Here is a 26,641-nt window from a genome sequence, read left to right as displayed (position 1 = left end):
AGAACCAGAGCTTGTATTGACCACAGACTGGCTTAGAAAGACTGTACCCTTTTTATGACAAGGCTAGACTTTAACTCACCTAATATGATTGGATGGAACTTGATTAGACATTGAATGTGATAAATGTAATGGTTTCCCAGGTCTATGAAAGTAGTTTAGGTTTATTCCTTAAAATAAACCTAATATGGTTTTCATCAAAGCTCAAAAGCTTTTGTCTTCTTGACTTAGTGTCTCCTTACATTATTTCAAGTGCAAGCGCTCCCTAGAAGACAAGCCTATCACTGTCAAGGAGGAGCTAAAGTTCTGATCCAATAAGAACTAAATGCCATGAGGGCAAGAACACTGTTACAAGATCAATCTTTTTATCTGTTGGTACAGTATCAGTGGTAAAGAGGCTAAGGACCATCTATAACCTCAAAACAGTGTGATGATGAAGACCAAAGTTATTTCACTTAAACTACCTGTAAAGCATGTGGTTCTTTCAAAACTGCACATATTAGATACGTGAATGGAAAAGCACGGCAGGTGTTATTGATGGAATTGTTTTAGAAACTCTAAAGGCTTAAACTTTATTGCTCAGTGTCATGTTTTCCAACTCTATCTTTTACCAATATCTAATGCTAAACATACTGGACTCTGAAGTATTTTACAGAAAAAAAACAGCTGATGCACACTAGGAAAAAAGATCTTGAAATGAGTACAATTCCACAAGAGGGTCAACACAGGATTCAATACACATGGGGAATATGAGAATGTGGCAATAGACAAGATCATTTCTGCAAACATATCCTGGAGATGAAATTATTTCCATAGTAAAACTTTCATTTTCGGTCATCAGTTGAAGCCATCGTATGGACCCTTGTGCTTCTCAGGTTTTCAGGATCTTGCTCCTGGAGAGGGTAAGAGCTGCAGTAACCAATCTACTAGGGCTTTCCAGTGAAGATTTAAAGACTAATCCCTCGGTGGATATGAGCATTAGAGCAGGAGGACTAAGGTTAATCATGAATTTCTGTGTTAATAAAACAGATCTTTCCCTTAAGATAGGCTTGTAACAATATAAGTATGAATAATTAAAGCATGCCAGCAAGCATTAAAAATGACCATAAAACTGTCCTAAATTGTGCTTGGAACCCACACTATTTCAAGCTCATTCAGTACTTGAGTGATTTTTTATAAAATATGCTTGCTTCAGTCTAAATAGTTAAAAAAAAAACAACAACAAAACTGTTGATTAGTTATTTTCTCTTTTAATGTAAGAAAAAATGCAAAAGGTAATTTTTGAGTTTCATTTTGTAATGAAAGAAACATTAGGGATAATTAAGTAATAATACACACAAGCCTGTTTAGGCCTGGCCTTTCATTCCAGTATTGGATCCTTAGGCTGAATGGATGGAAATGGTCTTTTGCGCTCTTTGGATGGACAACATCAGTCCAAAGACAGAAGCAGACATTGGATATTTTCTCTTGACCAATGTGTACATTAAACAGCAGTGAACAATGGCACATCCCATGTCCCTGCCCACTAATCTAAGGCTGTTTTGGGCAGTTCCTTCATCCAGAAACATGATGTAATGTAACCTTTATTTCATGTCTGGAATGGGATGGGTCCCTCTCCTTTTCATTCTCCTTTATAGGAATCGCAATTGTTTCTGAAAACAGCCAATTATTCTACGATAGAGGAAGACCGCAGACACAGATAATTGTGACATCTGGACTGTGTTAATCAATAAACACCATACCTAAAACACTAAAAACAGGTAAAGAGCAAGCAGTATCTACAAGATCATGGCACATAGAGTTTCATCAAGCATGGATTGTGTCCTATTTATTAGGAACCGTTTCAATAGTGACCTACAGTGTTGGGAAGTAACGCATTACTGTAATCTGAGTACATGTTTCAATAATTTGCAACTGCAATAGTTCCTTTTTCAAGTGGGTAACAGATTACATTTTATGTGAAAAACTAACAGAGTACTGTTAGGCAGGACTAACTTGTAATTCATAGGATGGAAATTTGAAAGCACTTCAACAGTGCAAGTCAAGTCTCACACGTCACACAAACACGCTTTCATATCGTTTCGCTACAAAATGCCATCAGAGGTGGGCAGGGGCGGGTTCGATAGTTGAATCTTCAAAGAATATTTCAAGCTGTAGCCTGACCAAAATAAGTAATACAGTAATAAGTTACTGTAAACTAGTTACAATTTTGTTTAAGTAACTGAAATGGATTCTTTTTTTAAACTATCTGCTAACACTGACCATTTCTAATATATATTTGTCTTTGTTGCTGTTTATAAAGGTTAAGCACTCACTGAACAGCGGTGTAGCGTCACAGTAATAAAGGCAGTAGTTGAGCAATTAAACAGCAGTCTCTTTGTGACTGCAAGCCAAAACATTGCTGTTTATTTCCATTCACGCTTCACCAATATTTTCCAGCTGTAACCTTGAGACAACCTTTGGCTGATGAGGAAATTTTTCTGTGCAACCTTAAGTTGCAATACCTTGTCCAGTCTTTTTCTTTGGTATGTGTTTTAATATGGGATTATTATCGATTCACAGATACCATTATACAGTATATTTAGTAGTCACCACTATAGACAATTATACTGTATATTCAGGGATATCACTTATTAATTTACTAGGCAAGGTCAGAGTGTAGCAAAATAAGCAAGACACGCCCAACCCTCAATGCACAGCATGTATTCATCAGTCCAAATGTTACTTATTGGTTTTTCGTCTATTCATATTCATGTTCATATTATTATTATTATTATTATTATTATTAACACATGTTAGTATTTTACATTGCTTCTGGGTATTACCAAAAATAAATGCAAAAAAGTAACAATCAAAAATGTAAAGCACTTCTCACTGGTTAGTGCTCACACTTTCTCTGTAAGAAGCAATTCTCATTGGTTAGTGCTCACACTTTCTCTGTAAGAAGCAATTCTCATTGGTTAGTGCTCACACTTTCCGTAAAAGCACACTTGTGCAGCAGCTGTGACACTTTCAAATCACTTGCCACTAACCTCTGTTCCTTTTTTTTAAACTAAATATAAAATGTCTGCAATGTTGATTCCAGTGGATTTTTAAGTCATAGGGCCCGATCTTTGATCTTGGCACAATCCCCTCGCTAAATTTGTGTCTCGCAAAAAAATAGTGCTTTGGCACAAAATGAGAGATTCCAAAACAGCACAAAGCAGTTGCGCGACATTGAAATATAGCAGTTTACATGGCATGAAATTGCTATTCAAATTTCCCACTATTCCAAATACAACTGGAATTCTGATAGAACAGGACAACTGGAACAGGTGCCCGGATAGCAATATGGGTGCAGTCAATTGCACCTACCACGCGCGGCAGGTGCACGACCTCATAAAAACCCTGTATTATCTCCTCACTGTTTGCTCTGGTACTGGGGAATTTAATATGTTCCTCAGCACGTCGCAGCAATGTGGTTATGAAGAGGTGGAGGTGGGGGGACACTGCTGTCCCGGTAGCCAGGATACAAATACAGACAGACACTACCAATTGCTCAGACAAGGCATCACTGCGCAGGTTTGTTCTGGCCAGGTCATCATGCAGCACGTGCCATAGATGATACCTGAACACGATTTGCTCATTGCTGAGCTCCTCATATATGTGCCGAGGCCGGTACACCCTTTTAGCATATCTTCGCCTATGTCGGGGTTGCTGTTGCTGGGTGTACCTTGCATCATTCACATCCACATGTCAACGTTCACGCTGCATGCTACCCACGTTTCCCATTGTTGACTGTTTGTAGTCAGTGCTGGATTGGTAGTGTGCGCGGAGTTAACACAGTCCTTTTACAATCCTTATTCTGTGCGTCACAAACCTGGTTATGTGCTTGGTGCATATCTTCGAATATACCAGGATCACGCATATTGTCAGCCACTCCCTCCATATTGCGCGATGCATACATTTTATTTCTGCACAGCGAGGAATGGATTGTGACGCACAAAAGGACGTTTCGAATATGGCAACTTGGCACAATTTCGGCACAACTGTCATTTGCGACACGCATACCCCTCTGTGCGGTGCGCAAACTTTTCGAACATCGGGCCCAAAAGTATAATGCTTCAAGTCTTTTGCAGCAACCTTCCTCGTGCTTTTAACTTCTCTTTGCTCTGCTAAACAGGAATATCAATATTCATGAAAATAGATTGAAAGCAGAAAGAGATCAACCTCTTCTTCATGCAAGTCCTAGTTTGTGGTTTAATGGTTATTTGTAATAGCCAGTATGTTAAGGTAACATGGACAATATAAAGTGTTTTAAAGCCAATTGTAATTTTTTTTATGCTGTTCTTAAACACAGGTGAATGCCCCATCCATCTATCCCAGTATGATTACTAGCATCATGTTTATAGTGCTGTGTTATCAACAAATCCAATTCTATTGCTTTTCCAACTTGACAGTATGTGCATTTGAACCCACTTATCTTTTGTAGGCAGTCCACTTTTTCAGATAAAAAAAAAATTGGACCTCAGCAGCAGTTGAACCAATAATAAGATGCAAAGGGGCCAGTGGAGCAAGAGACTGCTCAAAGTAAAAAAAAAAAAAAAAAAAAAAAAAAAAAACACAACAACTTTTAAAAATTGTGTTTTGGAGCAAGGGTATGAAAAGCGGAGCAGTGCAAAATTAGCTCACGAGTAAGACAATTGAAAATTGGTCTGTAACTGTAGTTATAGCAAATTTCTGTAAATATTAAAACACACGTGAAAAAAGACCAAACAAGCTAGAATATTAACAAGACAACATTAACACACACATAAAAAAAAAAAAAAATTTCAGAAATTGTTAATGGTCCCAGAAGCCTAACACCTACCTATTTGGTGACACTGGCGAGCGGACGCTCATTTACTATGCTACCCAGTTCTCAGGAGAGATTTTAAAAGAGGGAAGACATGTCCTCATATTATAATACATATTACCATTGTGACATGAATCCCGCAGAACATTTAGGTTTTACAATACCGTAATTACATTTTGTGTCAGCCCTGATTGAAATTCCAGCAATGACCATCAATCCTGATAAAAGCTGGGAGTTTGCCCTTTTTCATTTTATAAATGATTAAGCTGGTTCAATAGAGTTAATTTACTGTAAAATGCGAAGATAAGCTGATTGTTCTGTACACTATCTGGGTTTTCCCCTGTAAACTGGACTTGAATGGGTTGACACCATTATCATTAAATAAAACAGTTTTATTTAACCATCAGCCTTTGCTACAACACATATTTAATAATAGCTGGTTTTTCACTGGGATCTGTAATTTTAAATATAGGCCTCTACTGATATTTATTTTATTGTATTCAATTATTTTAAATGAGTAAATTAACTATTTTGGATTTATATCAAAATTAATTATTTTAATAATCTGGCATCTGTTAGAAAACATGTATGTAACATACAACACATATATCCATACTAGTCATATCTGCCCAATATTTACCTGATGCTTGATTTGTACAAAATGATTCAGGCCCAGTGTCCCACAGGAATGCTTAAAACTACTTCCATGCTCAGATGCATTCTTGGTGAGGACGGTGCTCGTGAGTCTATAACGAACAACTATACCAGCAGGAAGAATGAAAAAAACAAATTAAAGAAATCCCATGAAAAACAAATTCAAATAAAACATTGAAGCCTTCTGTGTTTGGTAAGCCCTCTCATTGGTCCTCCGTCAGTCCTATCGCAATTCAATTTCTATTCTGTGGGAAATTAAGTTTAGATCTTCGACTCCTCTCTTTATTATTATTTTCATTTTAGCATACTTTAGTAGAAACAATACATTTACACTGAAAACCATTTTTGAGCTGTCTAATGTCTGGTTGGGATCACAGGACTCTTGACTCTGAACACCGTTCAACGAAACTGTTTCAGTGACACAAAGGGATCGTCTGTGCATTTATACTTTTTTTTTTTTTTTTTTTTTTTTTTTTTTTTTTACACAAACCGCAAAAGAATTGCAATGTATTTAAAAAAAAAAATTCCTTTGCAACAATTGATACTGTTAAATGTATGATACTGCACATAACAAACAAACCTTTCATGGTTTGATCAGTATTAAATATGCAGAAAGCTTTTGATATTGATCTGGACATTATTGTTGCTGTTTTGAGCTTCTAGACAACCATGTGGGTGTACACTGCTGCACAAGTGTACAACTACATTTTCATAGAGTAAATCCTATATTCCAGGACTTCAATTCCTTACAATAGGAGAACTACAGTATTTTTGCAAGAATGCAGTAGAATTTTTATATGGTGCTTTAAAATTAAATTTACAAAACAGCAGAACATCATCATTAACTATTTCACAAACTCGCCTCTATGGTTCAGAAAAACATGCATGTCTTATTCCCCAACATAGTTTTGGCCAATATTACAGTGACATCTGCTGGAATAAACATAAATAGCAGATGCCTTTTACTCAAACTGAGATGCACATAATGGCATATACTCTACAGCAGGGGTCTCCAACCCTGCTCCTGGAGAGCCACAGGGTCTTCTGGTTTTTTTTTCAACCAAGCTCTCAGTTACGTAATTGCACCAAGTACTGGCTCAAAATGAACATGTGTTCCAGATCTTTAGCCACTAACATCTATACAATCAGTAGGTTATGTACCCCACAAAGACTCACCTCACACCCACATCTGGAAGACGAGTTTTCTACGGTTTCACATTCTGTCTACCAACACACACCATAGTACAATAAATAAACAAATAAATAAATAAATGAATAATACACAGGGAAGAAATTGTTTAGTACAACTTCTGCTGAAGTTGAGGATGAGCATATAAAACACATATCACTATTACACAAAAGATCTGCAGATCTAAATACCCCTCTTTATTAATAGCATCATATATAGATTATGTTTTTTTTTTTTTCCTTCAGTGTTCCATGCAAGAGTTGTTTAGAATGAGAGGCCTGATTAATCTGTTTACAAATGCAGAATATTGCTATTATGTGCGACTAGTGAGTGAATAAGACATTACACTTTTGGAAGCATTCATGTGTGCAGTTTTTCTTTCTTATGATATTACTGTGTTTGTCTTGTCTTTCGAGATATGGGAAAATGTATGGATCTTGGAACCCAAAATCAAGAATGATGAGCAGAGGGATCAAGACCTTGAAGCACTCTGCTTTACAGTGCTTGCTTACAATGTACCAGATAGCCATGACCATTACAAAGATTCACATACACAACAATTTAAAGAAATTGTACTTTGGGATAGTAAATATACTATACCTTCAGGCAGGGTGACATACTGGTTTACTGTGGAAATCAATGACACTTAATAAAGCAGCCTTAAATGTAGCACAGCAAGCTCAAACAACAAGAGAACAAATCTACTTTACAACATACGTGCTTATTTTCCAAGGCATTTGTAAAAATATGTTAAATCAAAAAACCTATTCAGAAAAGAAATAATCAGAATTTTGCTTTTACACTCTTAAAAGATCCCTTGTTACATGTTTATTTGAAATGTACTGATATTAAAGATAAAGCTAAAATGCAAAAAACACATTTTTGAAACAGAACATGACAATTGAATATAAAGTCAATACCTCAAAGCGTTCTTTCCCATGCAGAAATCTTTAAAAGAAAAAAAAAAAACGTCACGTGACCTCAATAGCAGCCATACAGGGTCGATGTCAAGGCCACAAACACATTTAACTTGTGGTGTTTAAAACATATTTGTAGCAATCTCCAATCGTGAACAATGGCTTTACACAGTTGAAACATTTTAATAAAATAAAGACTCACAGTAAAATCACAGTAAATGACCAGACAAACATATTTAGTTTTAAAATGGATGTGAATTTATGGTCAACAGCCTTTGTAAACAACCATACATTTCCAATGCAAATTATAATCCAAATATATATTTTGTATTGATCTTATGTATTAGCCTCCACACTCAGCTACAGATACATATTACTCTGAGAATTAAATACATAATCATTTTTTAAACAAGCAGTAGGGCAGAGACAAGCATTATGTGAGTGGCACATTTGGTTGTACATTAAGAAAACATTCTTTCTACTGTAAATGATAACTTTGAGAGATGCCTCTCAGATGCAGATTACAAACACTTTTTCTTTGTATTAAATTTTCCCTACAATTTTCCTGCAGAAAAGCAGTTTTATAATATTGTTTTAATTAGCATCCACTTCACTGTACTAACAAGAGCACACAATTTAGAGAGTGCTTCTAGATTCTAGGGGGATTTGTAACTGGCTACCTGTTCAGCAAAAGCCACAGAATTCTGTTAAAACTGATCAGCCTACTGCAATTTCCTTTTCTTTCTGTAAGCTGCAGATTCAGTGCATTCAGACTGTGCCCAATTACTTTCTGTTTTTAAAGGAAACGTGAGTGATCAGAATTGCACTAACACTGTTTCAATAGAATGGCAAGTAGCCCTGTCTTCTCAGTACTTTCTAACAAAGCAAAACATTTGTTGGGGAGCTTTCAGCCAAGGCATAAAGCGAGTGCTTAAAATGGTCACTTAGTGAAGTTTTATTATTTTCAACCTTGGGAAAGGTTGAATGCATTCCACAGAACTGAAAGACAAACAGGCATATGAACAAATAAAGGGGAACAAGAACAGCCAACAGCAACGTCACCCAGAATTTGTAGCTTAAATAAAAATAAAAAAAAAATTATAATTAAAGTGTTTGAAATGGCTGTGCTCTGTAAAAGTGAATGTCCAAAACTAAGGCTTCTAGTTGTAATAGGCCAGACTTTGGCAACACCAGAGCCGGGGTCACTGTAGTGGTTTAATAAGGTATAATTTATCTCCGTGTTCACTCGTAAAGATGGGAGCCTTTTTGTAGTGTTCCACCAATTCATCCATGGAGCTAAACTTGCGTTGGCCGATGCAGTACACTCCTTCCGCTAGCTGCACCTTGAAATGCTTGTTCTTTCCTGAAGCTTTCAGCGATACTGAAAAGTCACTAGGCTGTGAAGAGAGGAAAATAACTGAATAGAAACAATCGATTTAGCGAGTTACTAATAGATACAAAGGTCACAGTTAGAAGCTGGTTCCTGACTCCTCCCATGGTCTATGCTGCCCAGTAGTCTTGCCTGTGACCAAATATAAAAAAAGCTGTTTGTTCTCAGTTAGCCTTAATAATGACTTCCTTTGAGAAATAAAGGATAAAATATGTCATTCAATTAACTTTCTTCACAGACCATTTTTAGAAAGTAATTACTCCACTTTGTACAGTAAATTACACCTCTTCAATGTTGAAGTTTAGCCCACTGCAATGAATGAGTCGAAACATGGATGCCACCTTGTGTTTGATTAAAATAACTACACAACTAAGAATGCCACATATAACACCTGGGATTTGTTGCCTCAGGGCCACACAATGCTGTAGCTGTTTGTTTAAATAAATAAATAAATAAATAGGAGACTAAATCTGGTGTTGAATTAAGAAAAAAGCTTCAAGATCTATTTGCTTTTAATGCTTCCCTACAGTCAATAAATGATGGCATTTGTTTTTCCTGTTGCTTTGTGTCAAGTTGTCACTGCATTCTATTACAGCATATGCACAAGCAATCATCATCACTTCATTACTTGGGTTTAAAATAGTGCAATTTATATTTAGACTATGGCAATACACCTGAGGTGGTAGAATAATGTAAATCTAAATTATCCAAGTTGTTAAATAAAAAGCAGCAGAAGTAGAAATATAATGTTGTAAAATAAATAAATAAAGATAAAGATGTAATGAACTGTAAAATCTTATTTCTTGTTGCCCTAAAACATTTTAACTAGTTTGGGTTTCACGCAAAAATGTAACAAAATAAGACGACTGAATGGTGAGAATGACAATAGACCCCCCCACCCCCCCCACCCCGCCGTACGCTGATCAGGTATGACAGAGCCTGAAGCAGACACTTACCGATGACTCGCTATCCCGAACGAGAAAGTCCCCCTCTACCCCTCTCTCATTAAGGGCGCATTCTGCTTGGTGCCGCGTCACGTTCCCATAGTACCAATCCTGTCCTGCAAACTTGCCCGTGGGAGAGGGCCCAGTGCAGCTTATCTGAGGAGCGTGAGAGCTACTCACAACAGGGCCATCGCTTACAATGACCACATAGTTTTTGGGTACCAGCCCTATCTGTCCTCTTGAGTTTTTACATTTCCACCACTCAGGGTCATTCTCAGGCTTCTCAATCACCTCCATGCTCTCCCCCTTTTCAAAATTGAGCTCCTCCTCAGTGACAGAGCTAAAAGGGTACAAAGTCTGGACCAAGTGGAGGACCTTGGTACTCTGGCCATTGCTGAAGGAGGCCCCCTGCCGGGAGGTGAGGAAGCTAGGGGAGTCAGCCGTGGACTCCTCCCCCTCCTCCACTACATAGTTGGAGGGGAACCAGCCCACTTGTCCACTGTAGCTGCCACGCCACCAGCCGTCGCTGCACTTCTCCATTACTGCCACCCGCGTGCCCTTCACCAGGCTCAGCTCATCCTCCCGCTCCGCCACATAGGCGAACTTCACGTAGGCGGGGATATTGAGGTCATAGATTCGGGCTGCGCTGCTGCCATTTGACGGGTACTCTGCATCTGTGCTAGGGGTGGGCGATGCGTCTCGCGCACTTGTCTTCCTCTTTGTTTTGCCCAGGCCTGAGAAAAACAAAAAAACACAAGAAAAAAAAAAAGTCAGCTGTAGATGAACATTCAATAACTAGTTCTAGTGTGTTAAACATTACGAAGGAAACAAAAGGCAGCAGGGGTAAATAGCAAATTAGTCTAATTTCAGATTTTTAACCACTGTAATCTGAAATAATGGTCAGTTAACACACAGCAAGTAACAGCTGTGTATACTCCTGCACTTCTGAAGAGTCTTCTGCTAAAATGTTTTCATTGTTCTTTTCCAAAACACAGTCCAAATGGGGGGGGGGGGGGGGGGGGGAATAAAAAATAAATCTGTTGGTAACTTCTGCCACAGAAACAAGAGTGAAGTAGAAAGGACACTTTAAGAGTTAAATTTATGACTAATAGATGTTCCCTTTTCTTTTTCTAAGTTTATTTAAATCACCTAGCACTTGTGTGGTGAAGCTGTAAAATGTGGACTTGAGAAGTTTTTCTTCTCCAAGTTGCTAAGCAGTAATTTAACCATGGAATCTGACAGAACAAACAGAACTACAGAATCAAACTCACGCTCAAATAACTATGTGATGATGCAATATTTTATATGCTATTTTTATACAATATTTGTTCGTACCTTCGCCAAAATAAATATGAAAAAAATATAAAAAGGTAACACAACCAGCCTTTATAAACTGCATGGTGGGTTTGAGGTTCTACATACAGTGGCTTGCGAAAGTATTAACCCCCTTTGGCATTTTTCCTGTTTTGTTGCCTTACAACCTGGAATTAAAATGGATTTTTATTTGGATTTCATGTAATGGACATACACAAAATAGTCCAAATTGGTGAAGTGAAATGAAAAAAATAACTTGTTTAAAAAAATTCTAAAAAATAAATAACAGAAAAGTGGTGCGTGCATATGTATTCACCCCCTTTGCTACTAAGCCTCTAAATAAGATCTGGTGCAACCAATTACCTTCAGAAGTCACATAATTAGTTAAATAAAGTCCACCTGTGTGCAATCTAAGTGTCACATGATCTCAGTATACACCTGTTCCGAAAGGCCCCAGAGTCTGCAACACCACTAAGCAAGGGGCACCACCAAGCAAGCGGCACCATGAAGACCAAGGAGCTCTCCAAACAGGTCAGTGACAAAGTAGTTGAGAATTACTGATCAGGGTTGGGTTATAAAAGAATATCCGAAACTTTTAACATCCCACGGAGCACCATTAAAGCCATTATTAAAAAACGGAAAGAATATGGCACCACAACAAACCTGGCAAGAGGGCCGCCCACCAAAACTCATGGACCAGGCAAGGAGGGCATTAATCAGAGAGGCAACAAAGAGACCAAAGATAACCCTGAAGGAGCTGCAAAGCTCCACAGCAGAGATTGGAGTATATGTCCATAGGACCACTTTAAGCCGTACACTCCACAGAGCTGGGCTTTACGGAAGAGTGGCCAGAAAAAAGCCATTGCTTAAAGAAAAAAATAAGCAAACACGTTTGGTGTTCGCCAAAAGGCATGTGGGAGACTCCCCAAACATATGGAAGAAGGTACTCTGGTCAGATGAGACTAAAATTGAGCTTTCTGGCCATCAAGGAAAACGCTATGTCTGGCGCAAACCCAACACCTCTCATCACCCCGAGAACACCATCCCCACAGTGAAGCATGGTGGTGGCAGCATCATTCTGTGGGGATGTTTTTCATTGGCAGGGACTGGGAAACTGGTCAGAATTGAAGGAATGATGGATGGCACTAAATACAGGGAAATTCTTGAAGGAAACCTGTTTCAGTCTTCCAGAGATTTGAGACTGGGACGGAGGTTCACCTTCCAGCAGGACAATGACCCTAAGCATACTGCTAAAGCAACAATCGAGTGGTTTAAGAGGAAACATTTAAATGTCTTGGAATGGCCTAGTCAAAGCCCAGACCTCAATCCAATTGAGAATCTGTGGTATGACTTAAAGATTGCTGTACACCAGCGGAACCCATCCAACTTGAAAGAGCTGGAGCAGTTTTGCCTTGAAGAATGGGCAAAATTCCCAGTGGCTAGATGTTCCAAGCTTATAGATACATACCCCAAGAGACTTGCAGCTGTAATTGCTGCAAAAAGTGGCTCTACAAAGTATTGACTTTGGGGGGGGTGAATACTTATGCACGCTCAAGTTTTCTGTTCTTTTGTCTTATTTCTTGTTTGTTTCACATAAAAAAATATTTTGCATCTTCAAAGTGGTAGGCATGTTGTGTAAATCAAATGATACAAACCCCCCCAAAAAAATCCATTTTAATTCCAGGTTGTAAGGCAACAAAATAGGAAAAATGCCAAGGGGGGTGAATACTTTCGCAAGCCACTGTATGTAGAACCTCAAACCCACCATGCAGTTTATAAAGGCTGGTTGTGTTACCTTTTTATATTTTTTTCATATTTATTTTGGCGAAGGTACGAACAAATATTTTCGCAAGCCACTGTATTTTATGGTCAAGGGGACGTTTTGGGACTCTGGTACTAAATCATTCAGACCTGAAATATGAAGGAACACTTCTTTGTCAGTCAGCAGAGGGAGCTGTCCCCACAACGTATTACAGTCACTAATAAAAAACAGTAGGCAGACAGTTCATCACAGTCTGTCACAAACATTAAAAAAACAAAAAAACAAACAAAAATAAAACAACCCAGAGTTGTATTTAGGAAAGGCAGTTTGTTGTCTCTTGCAGCACGTACAGTACGCAGCTTCATCTAAAACATTTAATTGGATTCAGTCAGTCAAAAAGCATGGGCATCCTAGGCTTATTATACCACAATTCAAGGTAACAGATTAACAAGCATTTAGTAAACTTTAACCACTTTTTAATAAAACAAAAAGAAAAATACACAATTTCTAGTGATTTAACAAATAATCATATTTCAAAGTACTGGCACCCCCTGCTTTAGTATTTTGTGTGTCTTCCTTTTGTTTTTATTATGGCTTTCTATAATTCTTAACCTGTATGTTACATCTCTCCCACTCTCTATTGCATATTTCCTTTATCTCAGACAGATTGGATACACAATGCTTGGCTACAGTTTTGTTCAGATCAGTCCAAAGCATTCCTACTGGACTAAGACTGCGAAGGCCATTTCCAAACTTTTATTTTCATTTTCTTCAGGAATTCCAGAATTGGCTCAGCTGTTGTCATGTTGAAGAAGAGTTGTCTGCCAATCAGTCTATGAACGTTTTGATACATGACTGCATTAATTCGATCTTCAATCACATTAATGTATCCAGTCACTGAACTGCTAAAACACCTCCACGTCATCATCAAACCACCACTATATTTAAAGTACAGTAACTGTAGATACATGGTCCATTTTTGGGGAAAAGTTATATTTTAGTCCAATTGGACCAGAGCATTTGGTTGAAGAATGCTTCAGATTCGTGTTCATATTTCTTGGCACATTTGGGATGGTTAGTTTTATGAATTTTCTTTAAAAAATTCATGAGACAGCTGTGTATATTCCTTCACTTCTGAAGAGTCTTCTGGTAAAGGTCTACATGCACACAACTCTTCTGTGTTCAGATAACTTTGTATCGTTCTTCTGTGCACTGATGCTTTTAAATCTTTCCTTACGATATTCCAATTAAGTGTTCACAAGTTAGCTTCAGTGTCTCTTTCAGTGCCCCATGATTCAACTTGTAATTTCTTAATTTGAAAACATTTGAGAACTGCATACACTATAGAGCAGTCCTCCTCCACATTGGTCCACAGGTGTTAGGAATCCCCACATCTTTTGTTCTGTGTCAGCCACATCTTCAGCAGGATGACGCAGCATGTATTATTTACATTTCTAACTAGAATGGGGTTCTCTCTCAGTCCAGGAGAACATGGCAGACCAACATGGAAGAGAGGGCTGTTGTACCTTCAGACACTTGAAGCTAAGAACATGTATTACTGATTGAAGGGAAGCGAGCAACAAAAAAAGAAAACCGATACAGCCAATCAGTCAGATCCATGATAGAGAATGAAGGAAAAGCCCAGACCCCTGACATAATTTCTATCATTCTGTGAATTAGGTGTGCAAAGGCTAATTCCTCTTTGTAGACTCCAATACATTCAAAAAGTACAATGAGCTCAATGTTTCATTACAGAACGTGTGATTAAACACAGCCTACTCAAACTAATTAACTGGGACTTAGATAACTACATTTCTGATACTCTGGGGTTTATGATTTTCAGCAAAAGAAAACCACCTACAGTAGCAGAACACCCCGTATTTAAGCATATGTATATTACACTCAATCGTGCGTCCACCTTTTGTGAAATTCAGCGAGCAGCAGGCCAGCTATCCAGTATAAGTCACGGCGAAGGAAAGATGAAAGATGTGAGGTAGGGCCTGGTTTTCTTTTTCATGTTAACAATCCCAATTTACAAATAGGGCACACATTTTAGTAAAAGGGTTAAGCAGCTACCTTTAGGACAGCAGGGTACTGAAACATGTTTAAAACTAAAAGGAGGACATTTAACAAATCTAAAACAACAGCAACAAAAGAACATCAGTACAGCTAGTGAAATGCAATAGTATCTCTGTCTGTCAACCTGCCTGTTGATGCTCACTTAACAGAAAGGAACACTCTTATACTGTAGGGCATATGCCTCCGATCCAATGGCTCATGGGTTTAACCTTTGTTTAAAAGAAGAAAAAAAATGGAGAGGTGCCACTTTATTAAATAAAATGTGAAAGCGAAATCTGTGTTGAAAGTGAGACGTTATCCCCACCTTATAAAAAGGTACAATAACCAAACATCTACTATGTGAAATAAATAAAACATGATCCTCAGTCTTTGCATAATGTCGCTCACTCTACTTTTAATTGGCCCCCAGTGTACAGCACTTGTCTCACTGTTTGTTGATGCAGAATTGCAATCCTTAGCAAGAAAGCACTTCTTTGAGGCTCAGCTATTGCATGTCATGATAAAATCACTGGAAAACCACTTCAATATATATATACAGTGGCTCTCAAAAGTATTCACCCCCCCCCCCTTGGACTTTTCCCACATTTTACTGTGTTACAACATGGAATCAAAATGGATTTAATTAGGAGTTTTTGCCACTGATCAACACAAAAAGTCCATAAATGTCAAAGTGAAAAATAAAATCAAATATAGCAAATTGTTCTAAATGAATTACAAACATAAAACAGAAAATAATTGATTGCATAAGTATTCACCCCCTTTGCTATGACACACCTAAATAAGCTCTGGTGTCACCAATTAGAAGTCACATAATTAGTTGAATGGACTCCACATGTGTGCAATTAAGGTGTTTCACATGATTTCAGGTTAAATACACCTGTCACTGGGAGGTCCCACAGTTGGTTAGTACATTTCCTAACAAAACCCACATCATGAAGACGAAGGAACATTCAAAGCAAATCCAGAATAAGGTTCTTCAAAATCACCAATCAGCAGTAGGATATTAGAACATTTCCAATATGAATATCCCCCGGAGCACAGTAAAGTCCATTATTAAGAAATGGAGAGAATATGGCACAACTGTGAATCTGTCTAGAACAGGCCGTCCTATCTGGGCATGAAGGGCACTAGTCAGGGAGGCCACCAAGAGGCCTATGGGAACTCTAAAGGAGTTACAGTCTTCCATGGGTGAGCTGGAAGACACTGTGCATACGGCAACAATAGCCCTGGTGCTTTACAAAACTGGCCTTTATGGGAGAGTGTCAAAAGAAAGCCATTGTTGAAAAAACTCACATCAAATCTCAGCTAGAGTTTGCCAGAAGGCATGTGGGAGACTCTGAGACCAAGTGGAAGAAGATTATATGGTCTGATGAGACCAAAATAGAGCTTTTTGGCCTCAGCGCTAAGCTCTGTGTTTGGCGCAAGCCTAACACCGCACATATTCCTGAGAACACCATCCCTACCATGAAGCATGGTGGTGGCAGCATCATGCTATGGGGATAGTTCTCTGTGTCAAGGTCTGGGAAGCTCGTGAAGATAGAGGGCAAAATGGATGCAGCAAAGTACAGAGAAATCCTGGAGGAAAACCTGCTGAAGTCTGCAAGAGACCTGGGAGAAGATTTATCTTCCAGCAGGACAATGACCCCAAACATAGTCAAAGCCACACTGGAGTGGCTTAAAAACAAAAAGGTCAATGTCCTGGAGTGGCCCAGTCAAAGCCCAGACCTCAATCCAATTGAGAATATGTGGAAAGCGTTGAAAATTGCTGTTCACCAAAGGTCCCCATCCAACTTGATGGCGCTTCAGCAGTTTTGCAAAGAAGAATGGGCAAAATTTGCAGTGTCCAGATGTGCAAAGCTGATAGAGACTTATCCAAATAGACTCATGGCTGTAATTGCTGCCAAAGGTGCCTCTACCAAATATTGACAAGGGGGTGAATATTTATGCAATCAATTATTTTCTGTTTTGTATTTATAATTAATTTAGAACAATTTTATTTTTCATTTTGACATTATGGATTAATTTAAATGAATAATATGAAGCACAAATACAAAACACAATTTCGTAAAGTGCTTGCTGTGGGGAGTAGAAAGAGGCACTGAAGATGTACAGACAAGATTTAAAAATACTAAATATAGTTTGGAAACTTTTGAAATTATTATTTACTGCTCAACTACATCCAAATTAAGCCAGACTAACTTCTCCTGCACATAAAATCCTTGAAGATGTGGCAACAGCAAAGCCAAGAGCAACTCCTGAATGCTTGACCAGGATGACTTCAAAATATACAGAATTTCATAAAAGCAAGCCATAAGTAATGTTTACAAGAGAAAGGACTCTCATGATATATCCTACATGCAAAGCAGGCCATTCTGAGCAGAAAATATTAAATATTGTTATGCAGGATAAGGCAACTTTTTCTTTCGCAATAGGACCAGGCAGCTGAACAGCAAGACAGGTACAAAAAACACACATACAAAAAACAAACAGCAAAATAAAAATAAAAAAGTGCCATATAAACATCCGATAATGGTGGCGTTTTTGTCCTCGGCTGCCCGTACTCAGCAGTCCTACCCCTTCCTCATTTTTACAGTTTAATCAACACCTATTTTGCCATGGTTTAAAGGCTCCATGCAGTGAGTGAGAGTAAGTGAGGAGCAGGGATGCAGCAGGAGAGCTTGCATGACTGTTCATGGAATAGAAGATCAGTGCAAAGTCAAGGAGAGTGGTGGGGGCTGCAGACTGTTACAGCCAATCAATCAATCAATCTTTATTGTATATAGCACCTTTCACAGTGGACCACCATCACAAAGCTCTAGCTTGCTGAGGAAAGACAGCATGATGATTCATTGTGTTCATCAGTGAAATATACACCACCACAAAGGCTAAATAAGCTTGGAAAAACAAGATCTCCAAAAATGTTTACAAATAAGACAATACTGAAAACATATGACTCCTGTATACAAAATTAGAGCCATCAGTAATATTTACCACGACCTCCAGTACAATAGCCAGGGCTAATGTCAAATTTTCTGAGATTTTTTTTGAGACTAGGGAACACGAATAAATAACTTCCAGTCCAGCATTTTCAGTGTAAACTTAGACAACAGCATTCATAGAGATTTCTGGTCATTAGATAATATTAAGTTATTGCTGCCTCAATAGGACAGTGATTTACTACCTACTTAAAACACTCGTTTGCATTCTAGGCAATACTTGTCTGAAAAAGACTAGCAAGAAACAACTAAGGTGCAATTGAGATCCCTTCAATGTGATGTGCCCTATAGCCTGGGGATGTCACAGCCGACCCTGACCGGGAATTCCTAGGGGGCGCACTGGCTGAGCGCTGCCCGGGTAGGGAGGGCTTAGGTCGGCAGGGGAATCTACGGCTCCGCGTGCAAAATGACGGATTGGCAGGAGCACGTTTCGGAGGACGCGTGCTCCAGCCTCCGTTCCCCAAGTTTCCCGGGGGGTTGCAAGTGGTGAGCCGAGGATACAAATAATAATTGGGCATACCAAACTGGGGAGAAAAACCGGGGTAAAAAATTGGCGACGACTAAATTTTCAGCAGTTTATTTCTAGATCAGCATTATTTACTGGTTTACTTTTCCTCTCAGAAAAAAAAGTAACATTCTGCAGCTCTGCAGAAGCTTAGAAAATGTGTTCTTTGATGCAGTAAACTGCCACTCATCCTGCCGGAAACAAGTCTCGCTGCCTTTGCCACACATTAAATGTGAGCTGTTTGCAGAACTGCAAAGCTCACACTGCTGCATAAAAGTAATCTGCTTACTACTCATGCAGTTATGGGCACAGCATAAGACAACAAGTGTGCTTATAAAAACAGGGGCAGTTTGCTTCTTCCCAAAAGCTGTAGGGCTGCTGACAGAAAACACTGCTCAGTGTACTGTATGGTCTGAAAGGAGGTCATGGTACTACAAAGCTTAGCAAAGAAAGGGCTGTAAATACTGTAATAGGGTGGGAAGAGATCATCAGCTGAGCTTTGCCTTGATTTCTTTTTCAGGAGTTTTCACGAAACCTGTGCCAGCAAACTCTTAGCCAACTCCATTGTGAGCGGTGCCCTCATACAGGGAGGTATTCAGCTTATCCTCCGAACTAACCTGCCAGCAGAGCCACCTCCTGCCGTCCATCCACAGTCAGTCAATTAAAAAATTAAAGGCAGAAGCAGCTTTTTTCATTCTCACGCAAAGACACGGTTGTTCAAAGAAGAGAATAAAGCAAGCAAGTTCCGAAAGACTTCATCCGGCTATTTTGAAGATCAAAGGAGTGCTGCTTCAAGGCAAATCTCAGGTGTGAATACTTCTGCGGCATTTAGAAATAAAGAACTGTACAAGAAATGTACTGCCTCAAAAAAATAAAAAAACATAAGTCACAGACTGACATGTATCTAAATAGGCTCAAGGTAAAATCTGAAATAAGTCAAAATCACACTGCAAAATAAAACAATTCATATTTAGTTTCACACTTGTCAAAATCTGGCTTACATTCTGGCTGGCATATTCTACATGTTTTTTTTAAGATAATGTCCACACAAGATCTACCAATGACCCACTACTGTGACCTTATATTACACACTACAAATTAGTCTAGGGCAGCTCCAAAGACTGAACATGTGGCAAATTGTTGCTGAATTAGTGTGTTGGTTTTGTGTTGTGCATTGCTATTCAAAAATAAAACAATTTAGTTCTCAATGAAGAAAGACAAACTTATATAAAACATGCAACCTGGAAAACCTAGTTTCCCATGAGTGAAAGGCTGGTAATATGCACCACTGAGCAATCCAGCCTTTACTTCTTAATGTCTGCAAAGGGACTGGCCTCTGTATGTGTGGGAATTGATCTAGAGGATGTTTACTGAAGGCAGCTTCCCTTGCATTGCGAGCAAAAATAATCCTCTCTGCTGTTCGGAGAATATTAAATAAGCCGTATAATAATATTACTAATTCCTAATCAGATAAAAAAAAAGCTGGTGCCTGCTACCCCACAAATAAACAGCCAGTATTTTTTTTAAGCATTCATCTGTGGAAGATACTACTAGAATGCATTATATTTGTCTAAAGTGTCAATGGAATCACTAAAATATTACTAGAAAATATATTGCATTTTTTAGCTTAAAATGAATATGTATATACTGTACTTATAACTGAATACATTTGAAATTATTATCAAATGTAATTTGTACCTAATCATAACATATTGCTCAATATTTGTGCATAACTGAATAGTGAAATAAGTAAAAAGAAATAGAAACAAAAAAAAAATTGCACGTGTACAGATTTGTATGTAAATTATCTTTAAAAAAAAAAAAAAAAAAACCTTGCTTAATCGATCAAGAGTATTAAATTGCATAGCCATTCACTGTAATGTCCAATTCAAATAACCTACCGTAGTGCAGACTAAAACCATTGAGCAACATTTGACTCGCAAATTATATACAATATATTTACAAAAGAACAATGAGCAGGCTTCTTATTATTTTAAACAGAGCAACCCCTGATCAGAGTTATTGAAGCAATAAGAATTCTATTACACACACATTAACCAGACTGCCCTGGTAAATATTCCCCTGGTAGCTCGGTGCCCTTGGAGTCAGGACTGGAAACAGGGAGAGGTGAGACAAAACAAAACAAAAATCTATACAAGATATAATCAAAATATCACAAAAATATAACAAGCCGGTTTAAAACACACACACACACACACACTTTTTTCAGAGTGTGCTTTTAAATTATTAAAGCTAGCTGAAAGAACTGCATCAATCAAGAGCTGTGGAGATGTTATTATTTATGATTTGATGTATTCAAACTGTGGGATAAAAATAGCTAGTTTTAAATGGTCTATTAGCAGACTTCCTTTATAAACCTGGTAGAAAAGAGTTTGAAAATAATGTTCTATTCCTCTTACTTTCCACTGAAGTAAGTACTGGGTTTGTCTATGACTGTTTTTATAACACAAAATGAAGGCCAATGGTGATACAATACTTGTGTTACTGAAGGGTCAAACTGTATGTTTGAAATAATATATCACATTTTCTGTAAAAGAAAGTGTTTGTGGATTATAATTTCATTTCTACAATACTTAGGTTCAATCTACATTTATTCCAAATCGACAGACAGCTCAAGAAACATCTAATGCTGTTATGCAACTATAATGTCTAGGGAATGGTTTTTATTCAACTTTCTTCCTCCAGCTGCCCCAAGTGACTCCCTTCTGACCAAAGAAAAAACACAACTTTAGACTAAACTAATCACTTTGCTGAGGGAAAAATGTTAAGCATTCTCACTTGATACAATCTGTGATTTCAGTTGCAAATTACTGTTAAAGAATGAAATCTAGAATAGGCTGCAAACTGCTAAAATAACAAGGTATGGAAACATTCATTCCACTCACATAGCGTAAGTTGCCAGTGCCATGAAAAGAATGAGGGATTTCCAATGCAAAATAATAATAATAATAATAATAGACAATCAGTTCCCAGGATATAACCTTCACTATAACAATCAAGTTTCATCACAACTGAACAAGTGGTTCTCAAGATATAACTAAATATATGAGTGTGGCAGTGCTGCCTGTATATCACTGTTATTGATGTTTAGATTAACACAAGTCTTCAACTGAACCTATATCTAAAATCTACTGTCCCAGCACACCTGATTACACTGGTTAGAGAATTCCAAAGATCCTGAACATAGATAACTAAAAGTCCTAGGACAACTTATCTCTAATCCAGGGACTGCCAGACTCGAGACTGCAGCCAGGGACACAAAAAAACAAAAATAAATAAATCATGGCATAGGATCCTAATTATTTGAGAAGCTCGCTTAAATAAACAGCATTCTGAGATGGTTTTAATGGTTTAAATTTTGGATTCTCTGTAAAGTTACTCCGTGTCAGGGGATTGATTACAGGGTAGGTGAACACTCGCTCTTTGTTTAATAGTTGGGATGTGGTTTACTGTTCGCTGAATGGGAAGACTAGCAGCTGGAAGCAAAACAAATAAAAACTTGCAAGAAAATGTATTTCTTTTATCTTGATGGGTTTTTCCCTCATGTTCTTTTTCTGAACGATAGTTAGCGCTCCATTGGGATAAGAAATGATACCAAAACTATACAATGTACTATTATATAAATTGCAATACACACTAACTGTCTATTGCAATAGACACCAACTGCATCTCTGATGAAATGCAACGTGTGAAATATTGTCAAAGATTACTTTTTCAACTTTAAAAATGAAAGACATATTTCCCATACAGTTGCAGAAAAAAAAGTATTAGCATCCTACACTTTCTAAGTTAAATACAACCATTCTGGGAACATTTGCACCAATTAATGTGACAAAGACCAAACTACGCAATTTCTGGTAGTTTAACAAATTATCTATATATCGTTGCTATATAGTGTACATCTGACTACCCTGCAAAATAAGTTGCTCAAAAAAAAGTTTTGTATGATTTTTAGTTTCCTGTCTAGTTTGATCTCAGTCTCCACAATAGTCTATTATTATAATGACGGCTAGAACTCCAGTCCCAATCAGTCCTAAACTGTGTTTGATATGGAGCAATGAGCAGCAGTGGGGTTACTCAAAAGACTCTGTGCCCAAAGCAAATGACAAATTGAACTGATGTCATGAAGGGAACAGGCAAATGGTCTTTTGCAGCCCTCTAATAGATGTCTGTTAGGGTTAGGTGTGTAAACAGGCAGTTTACACACCTAGGCAGGAGTTGCGTTAGTCCATTAAATTGTCCCTGCAGTCAAATTACTCAAAGCTTTGTTTTGCTGTCTACTTAGATGTTCTATTAATGCTGCAAATTTGTCACACAGGAAAATATACACCCGATCTGATTAAGATCAGTCAATTCAAAAGGGACATTATCAAGCAAAAAAGGTACCTACTAGCCTACCACCAGGTAGAGTAGGTCCGGATCAAGAGCTTTAATGGACATCGCGTGTAGTAGCCACTAGAGGGCGCTAAAAATCGGTGTTGAAATAATAGTAAAAATTACTTTAATCGTAACACAGTTAGGTTTAGGGGTTGAGACTGGGTTAGGGGTAGAGATTAGGTTTTTTGTAGACATTAGGTTTAGCGGTAGGGGTTAGTAGGCTAGTAGGTACCTACTCACCCATTCTTGTGGTTACTACTATATAAGACAACATGAAATTTGAGTTTTGGAGAATAAAGAAAAATCCAAAAAAGTTATATCACAAGAAATGCTATTTATTTATTTATTTTAAGTGTTTTAAGGTTATTTATCATAACTAAGAAATACATTTTGCACAGCAGGACAGGCCACAATCTTAAGAAAGAAATGTGTTTTGCTGTGATCACATTTTCAATAAATGAAGGTTGATGGTACTCCCCCAAAATAGTCATTTGGAGCATAAAAGACAGCTAATGGCACAGCTGACTTGTTGATAAATTTGGTGAGGTGCATAAATATCACGTATATATTACCAGGAAGTCTGTAAAGATGTTCGACTTGTTTTAACTGCAGTGTCAGCAGGGTGCCTCATTTTTTCTAGGAAATGAAAAAGAATATAAAAAAAATCTGCACGCAACTGAAGCAAGTTAAATGTGCTCTTTGTTTGCCTTCACATTCTAAAGCAGTGCACCCAGCCTGTGGTCTAGGGACCTCTTGTGTTCTGTGAGTAAATGCCAACTGGTTTACTGCAAAGTTCCCAAGTCTAGAATGTATAGCCTATAAAAGGTACTGTATCAAAACACAGAATGGCTCAAATCTGCCACGAAATTTGAGTTTTATGTTCATCTCTGTGGTGTAGGACATAATGTAAATGAGTGCTTCTACTCTGTACTTCATGACAGTAAAGAAAATACTGTCACCTGTGGGTACAGGAGCAGAGACAATGAACTATATGAAGAATAATGAAAATACTACCAGAATACTACATTAATTCCCTTCCTAATGAGTAACCGTTCTCCTAACAGCTTTGCTTGTCTCACTCAAGTCAGTTATCTACTGAAGGTTACTTGTTCAGATTCCTGATGATTTTATCATACAACGCTGGCTGCTATCTTAAACATTCAAACGGGCTGACAGCTTGCTTGAACTCATGTGCTAGAATTTACTTTCTTATAGTAGGTGATGTAGACTAGATTCATTCTTTCTGATCCCCTTGGTTTAACACAAACTGAAGATGAGTACAGTAGGTGTACCCTTTAATATCATACTAATATTGATAGTTGAGGCTGAAAGAGAAAACAATATTAACTTGAGGGTTGAAAAAGAGACCGCGAGTGTCAATATTAGCTTTTAACAGATTAGTCGAGAATGTATAGAGGTCTATAACAAGAGTGGTCATGTGAAATTGTATTTGCCAAAAGGGTTGTAATACAAGGGTTTAATAATCTGCAACACTAAAATAAAAATAGGTTTCTTTTAGTACAACTATGCAGCAGCTGTCCTATGTTTACTCTTTCCTACACAGTAACAAGACCAAAGAAGCACAAGATAATGGCAGACATTTTACTGCTATATTAATTCCATCTTTTACTCAATAATCCGAGGACTCTTGCAAAGTAGCAGTCAGTGAAAACTGCTGAAGCTGCAAGAACAGCATTTTGATTAGGGAGTGTTTGACAACTGTTGTAATAAAGAGCATGCTATATAAACATATGCAAGTTAGTTCTGTGTTACTTATGTCAAAACAACAACAAAAAAAGCCTTTTATTGTTCTTCTGCATGTTTGCTCTATTACTAGCACTTCGACTAGCCTGCTGGATGGGGATGGTTTCAGGATGACAGTGCTGTTGCACAATAGCTTAAAATTTCTTCCTGCTGACAGTGTTTACTTCCCTGGGCTTTCCCATTCACTAGATCTTATACCCATTCTAGGAAGCCCAAGATAAACAGTGTAAACAGTCTCCTGGGGTATTACAGAATATGCATGTGTAATTGCATAAAAACTGAAGGAGACTGCACAGAGAATTCAGAATTGAAAAGTGGAAGCTTTCAATATTTCTGACCAGCAAAATGTCATACAGAGCAATGAGAGGAACAAACATTACTATTCACACAGCTTCATAAAATGTTAATATGGTAGGTATGGAACCTTGGGCCCTCCTTACAAAGTGCTGTCAGAGTCTGTATTTATGAATACAATACAGTTTGATGTTGATATAGACTATTAAAGTTAACAAAGCTTTATTTTATTTGATTAAAAAAAATACCTGGAAAAATAAATACAAGTTTTAGCTTTATGAATTGCCCATTATATACATTTTTAAGTTACACATTTTCTATATTGATGAAAATGTGTGGGTCTGTCTTCTTTCCTACACAAAGACTGTTTCACGGTGTAAAATATTTGCTAGTCACACATAACTGATCCTTGCAAATAAACTCTGATACCTTGTCCATAAATTCTGTTCCATTGAACATAAAATCCAATGCATTTGAATTTTTTAATTAATTAATTAATTTATTTATTTTTACTGCATCTTTTGATCCCCTTATGGACATCAGTGTTAGGACGAATAAGGGTCTACAAAATGTTTCTATTATTGTGACCTAAATGCTCCTTTCAGCCCAATAAACCTCTAAATTGGAACCCTGTTGTGTGGAACACGGATGTTTCATTACAAGGCCAAGCAGCCTTGTTGCTGGATTTAAGTGCTCTGTTAATTCAAACACAGTCCAGACTTTTTTTTTTTCTTTTTAAATCACTTATACCGATGACGTACATTTTTTTAAAATGAAGATTACAGCTTACTTTCCACATCTAATGTATGGAAATGCTTAATCAGCAGCAATAGCTCAGATCAGATCAACAAGACTGGAACCTCCATTTTCGAATGTTTAATTGACCAAAAGCATAACAACGCAAAAACCTCAAACAAACTTATCGTGCAATATTTCTCCCCAGACTTTGGAGTTTTGTATTAGACAAATAAGCATTATGACACACATAATGCTCACTCTTGAATTTCGATTCAAATTATGTATTTATGATTTTGGAGACCTAAAAACATTTACAGCTCTGAATAACAGATGTTATTTCTTAAGCCGTACTCTGGTGCCATGTTCAGCTTTATATTACTGTCATAAATACTCAAGTGGCAGGACATTTAAACAAGGATGCCCATAATAAAACCGAACTCGCTCTTCACGTTACAATTTGCTGCAAACACAGATTTTATTTCACATTTGAATCACTGAGCCAAATGATTTATGCACATTTTTCATTCAATCATCTCAGATTTAACTGCCAGCTTTTACAAGGGGTTTGCAATGAGGGCACCTTATACAGTACCATCAGAAAGTGCAGCTTTTGTCTGATATTGGTAACTATTTCAGGAGTATGTTCCATGCAATAATTTGTACAGAAGTGAACAGTGTACGACGTGTAAACTTTTCTGAAAGGTGGACTGAAGGTCAATTTACATGGCATGTTTCTGGGTTGACTGTTTTGCATTAAAATCTGAAATGGTTGAGAAATCCCCCGCTGTATTTCTAAATTGTATTTATATGCTTTTGAAAGGCACATTGTAGTACTGGAACTCTATTTGTGAGTTAGTTACTCCAGT

General features: G+C 37.7%; 1 protein-coding gene across 3 annotated transcripts in view; it reads right to left on the bottom strand.

Moving 5' to 3' along the window:
- Positions 1-6,793: 6,793 nt before the first annotated feature.
- LOC121328151 (cytoplasmic protein NCK2) overlaps positions 6,794-26,641 on the bottom strand; it is a 64,052-nt gene continuing 44,204 nt past the window's right edge. For all 3 annotated transcript variants that reach the window (XM_041272666.1, XM_041272668.1, XM_041272667.1), the window contains exons 3-4: positions 9,938-10,659; positions 6,794-8,988 (exon numbers count right to left, since the gene is read on the bottom strand). In XM_041272666.1, coding sequence (XP_041128600.1) covers positions 8,794-8,988; positions 9,938-10,659 — 917 coding nt within the window. In that variant the 3' untranslated portion in view covers positions 6,794-8,793. The remainder of the gene's footprint in view (positions 8,989-9,937; positions 10,660-26,641) is intronic.

Source organism: Polyodon spathula, chromosome 15 (genome assembly GCF_017654505.1).
Source record: "Polyodon spathula isolate WHYD16114869_AA chromosome 15, ASM1765450v1, whole genome shotgun sequence".
NCBI lineage: Eukaryota > Metazoa > Chordata > Actinopteri > Acipenseriformes > Polyodontidae > Polyodon > Polyodon spathula.
This window is presented reverse-complemented; position numbering and strand designations above follow the sequence as displayed.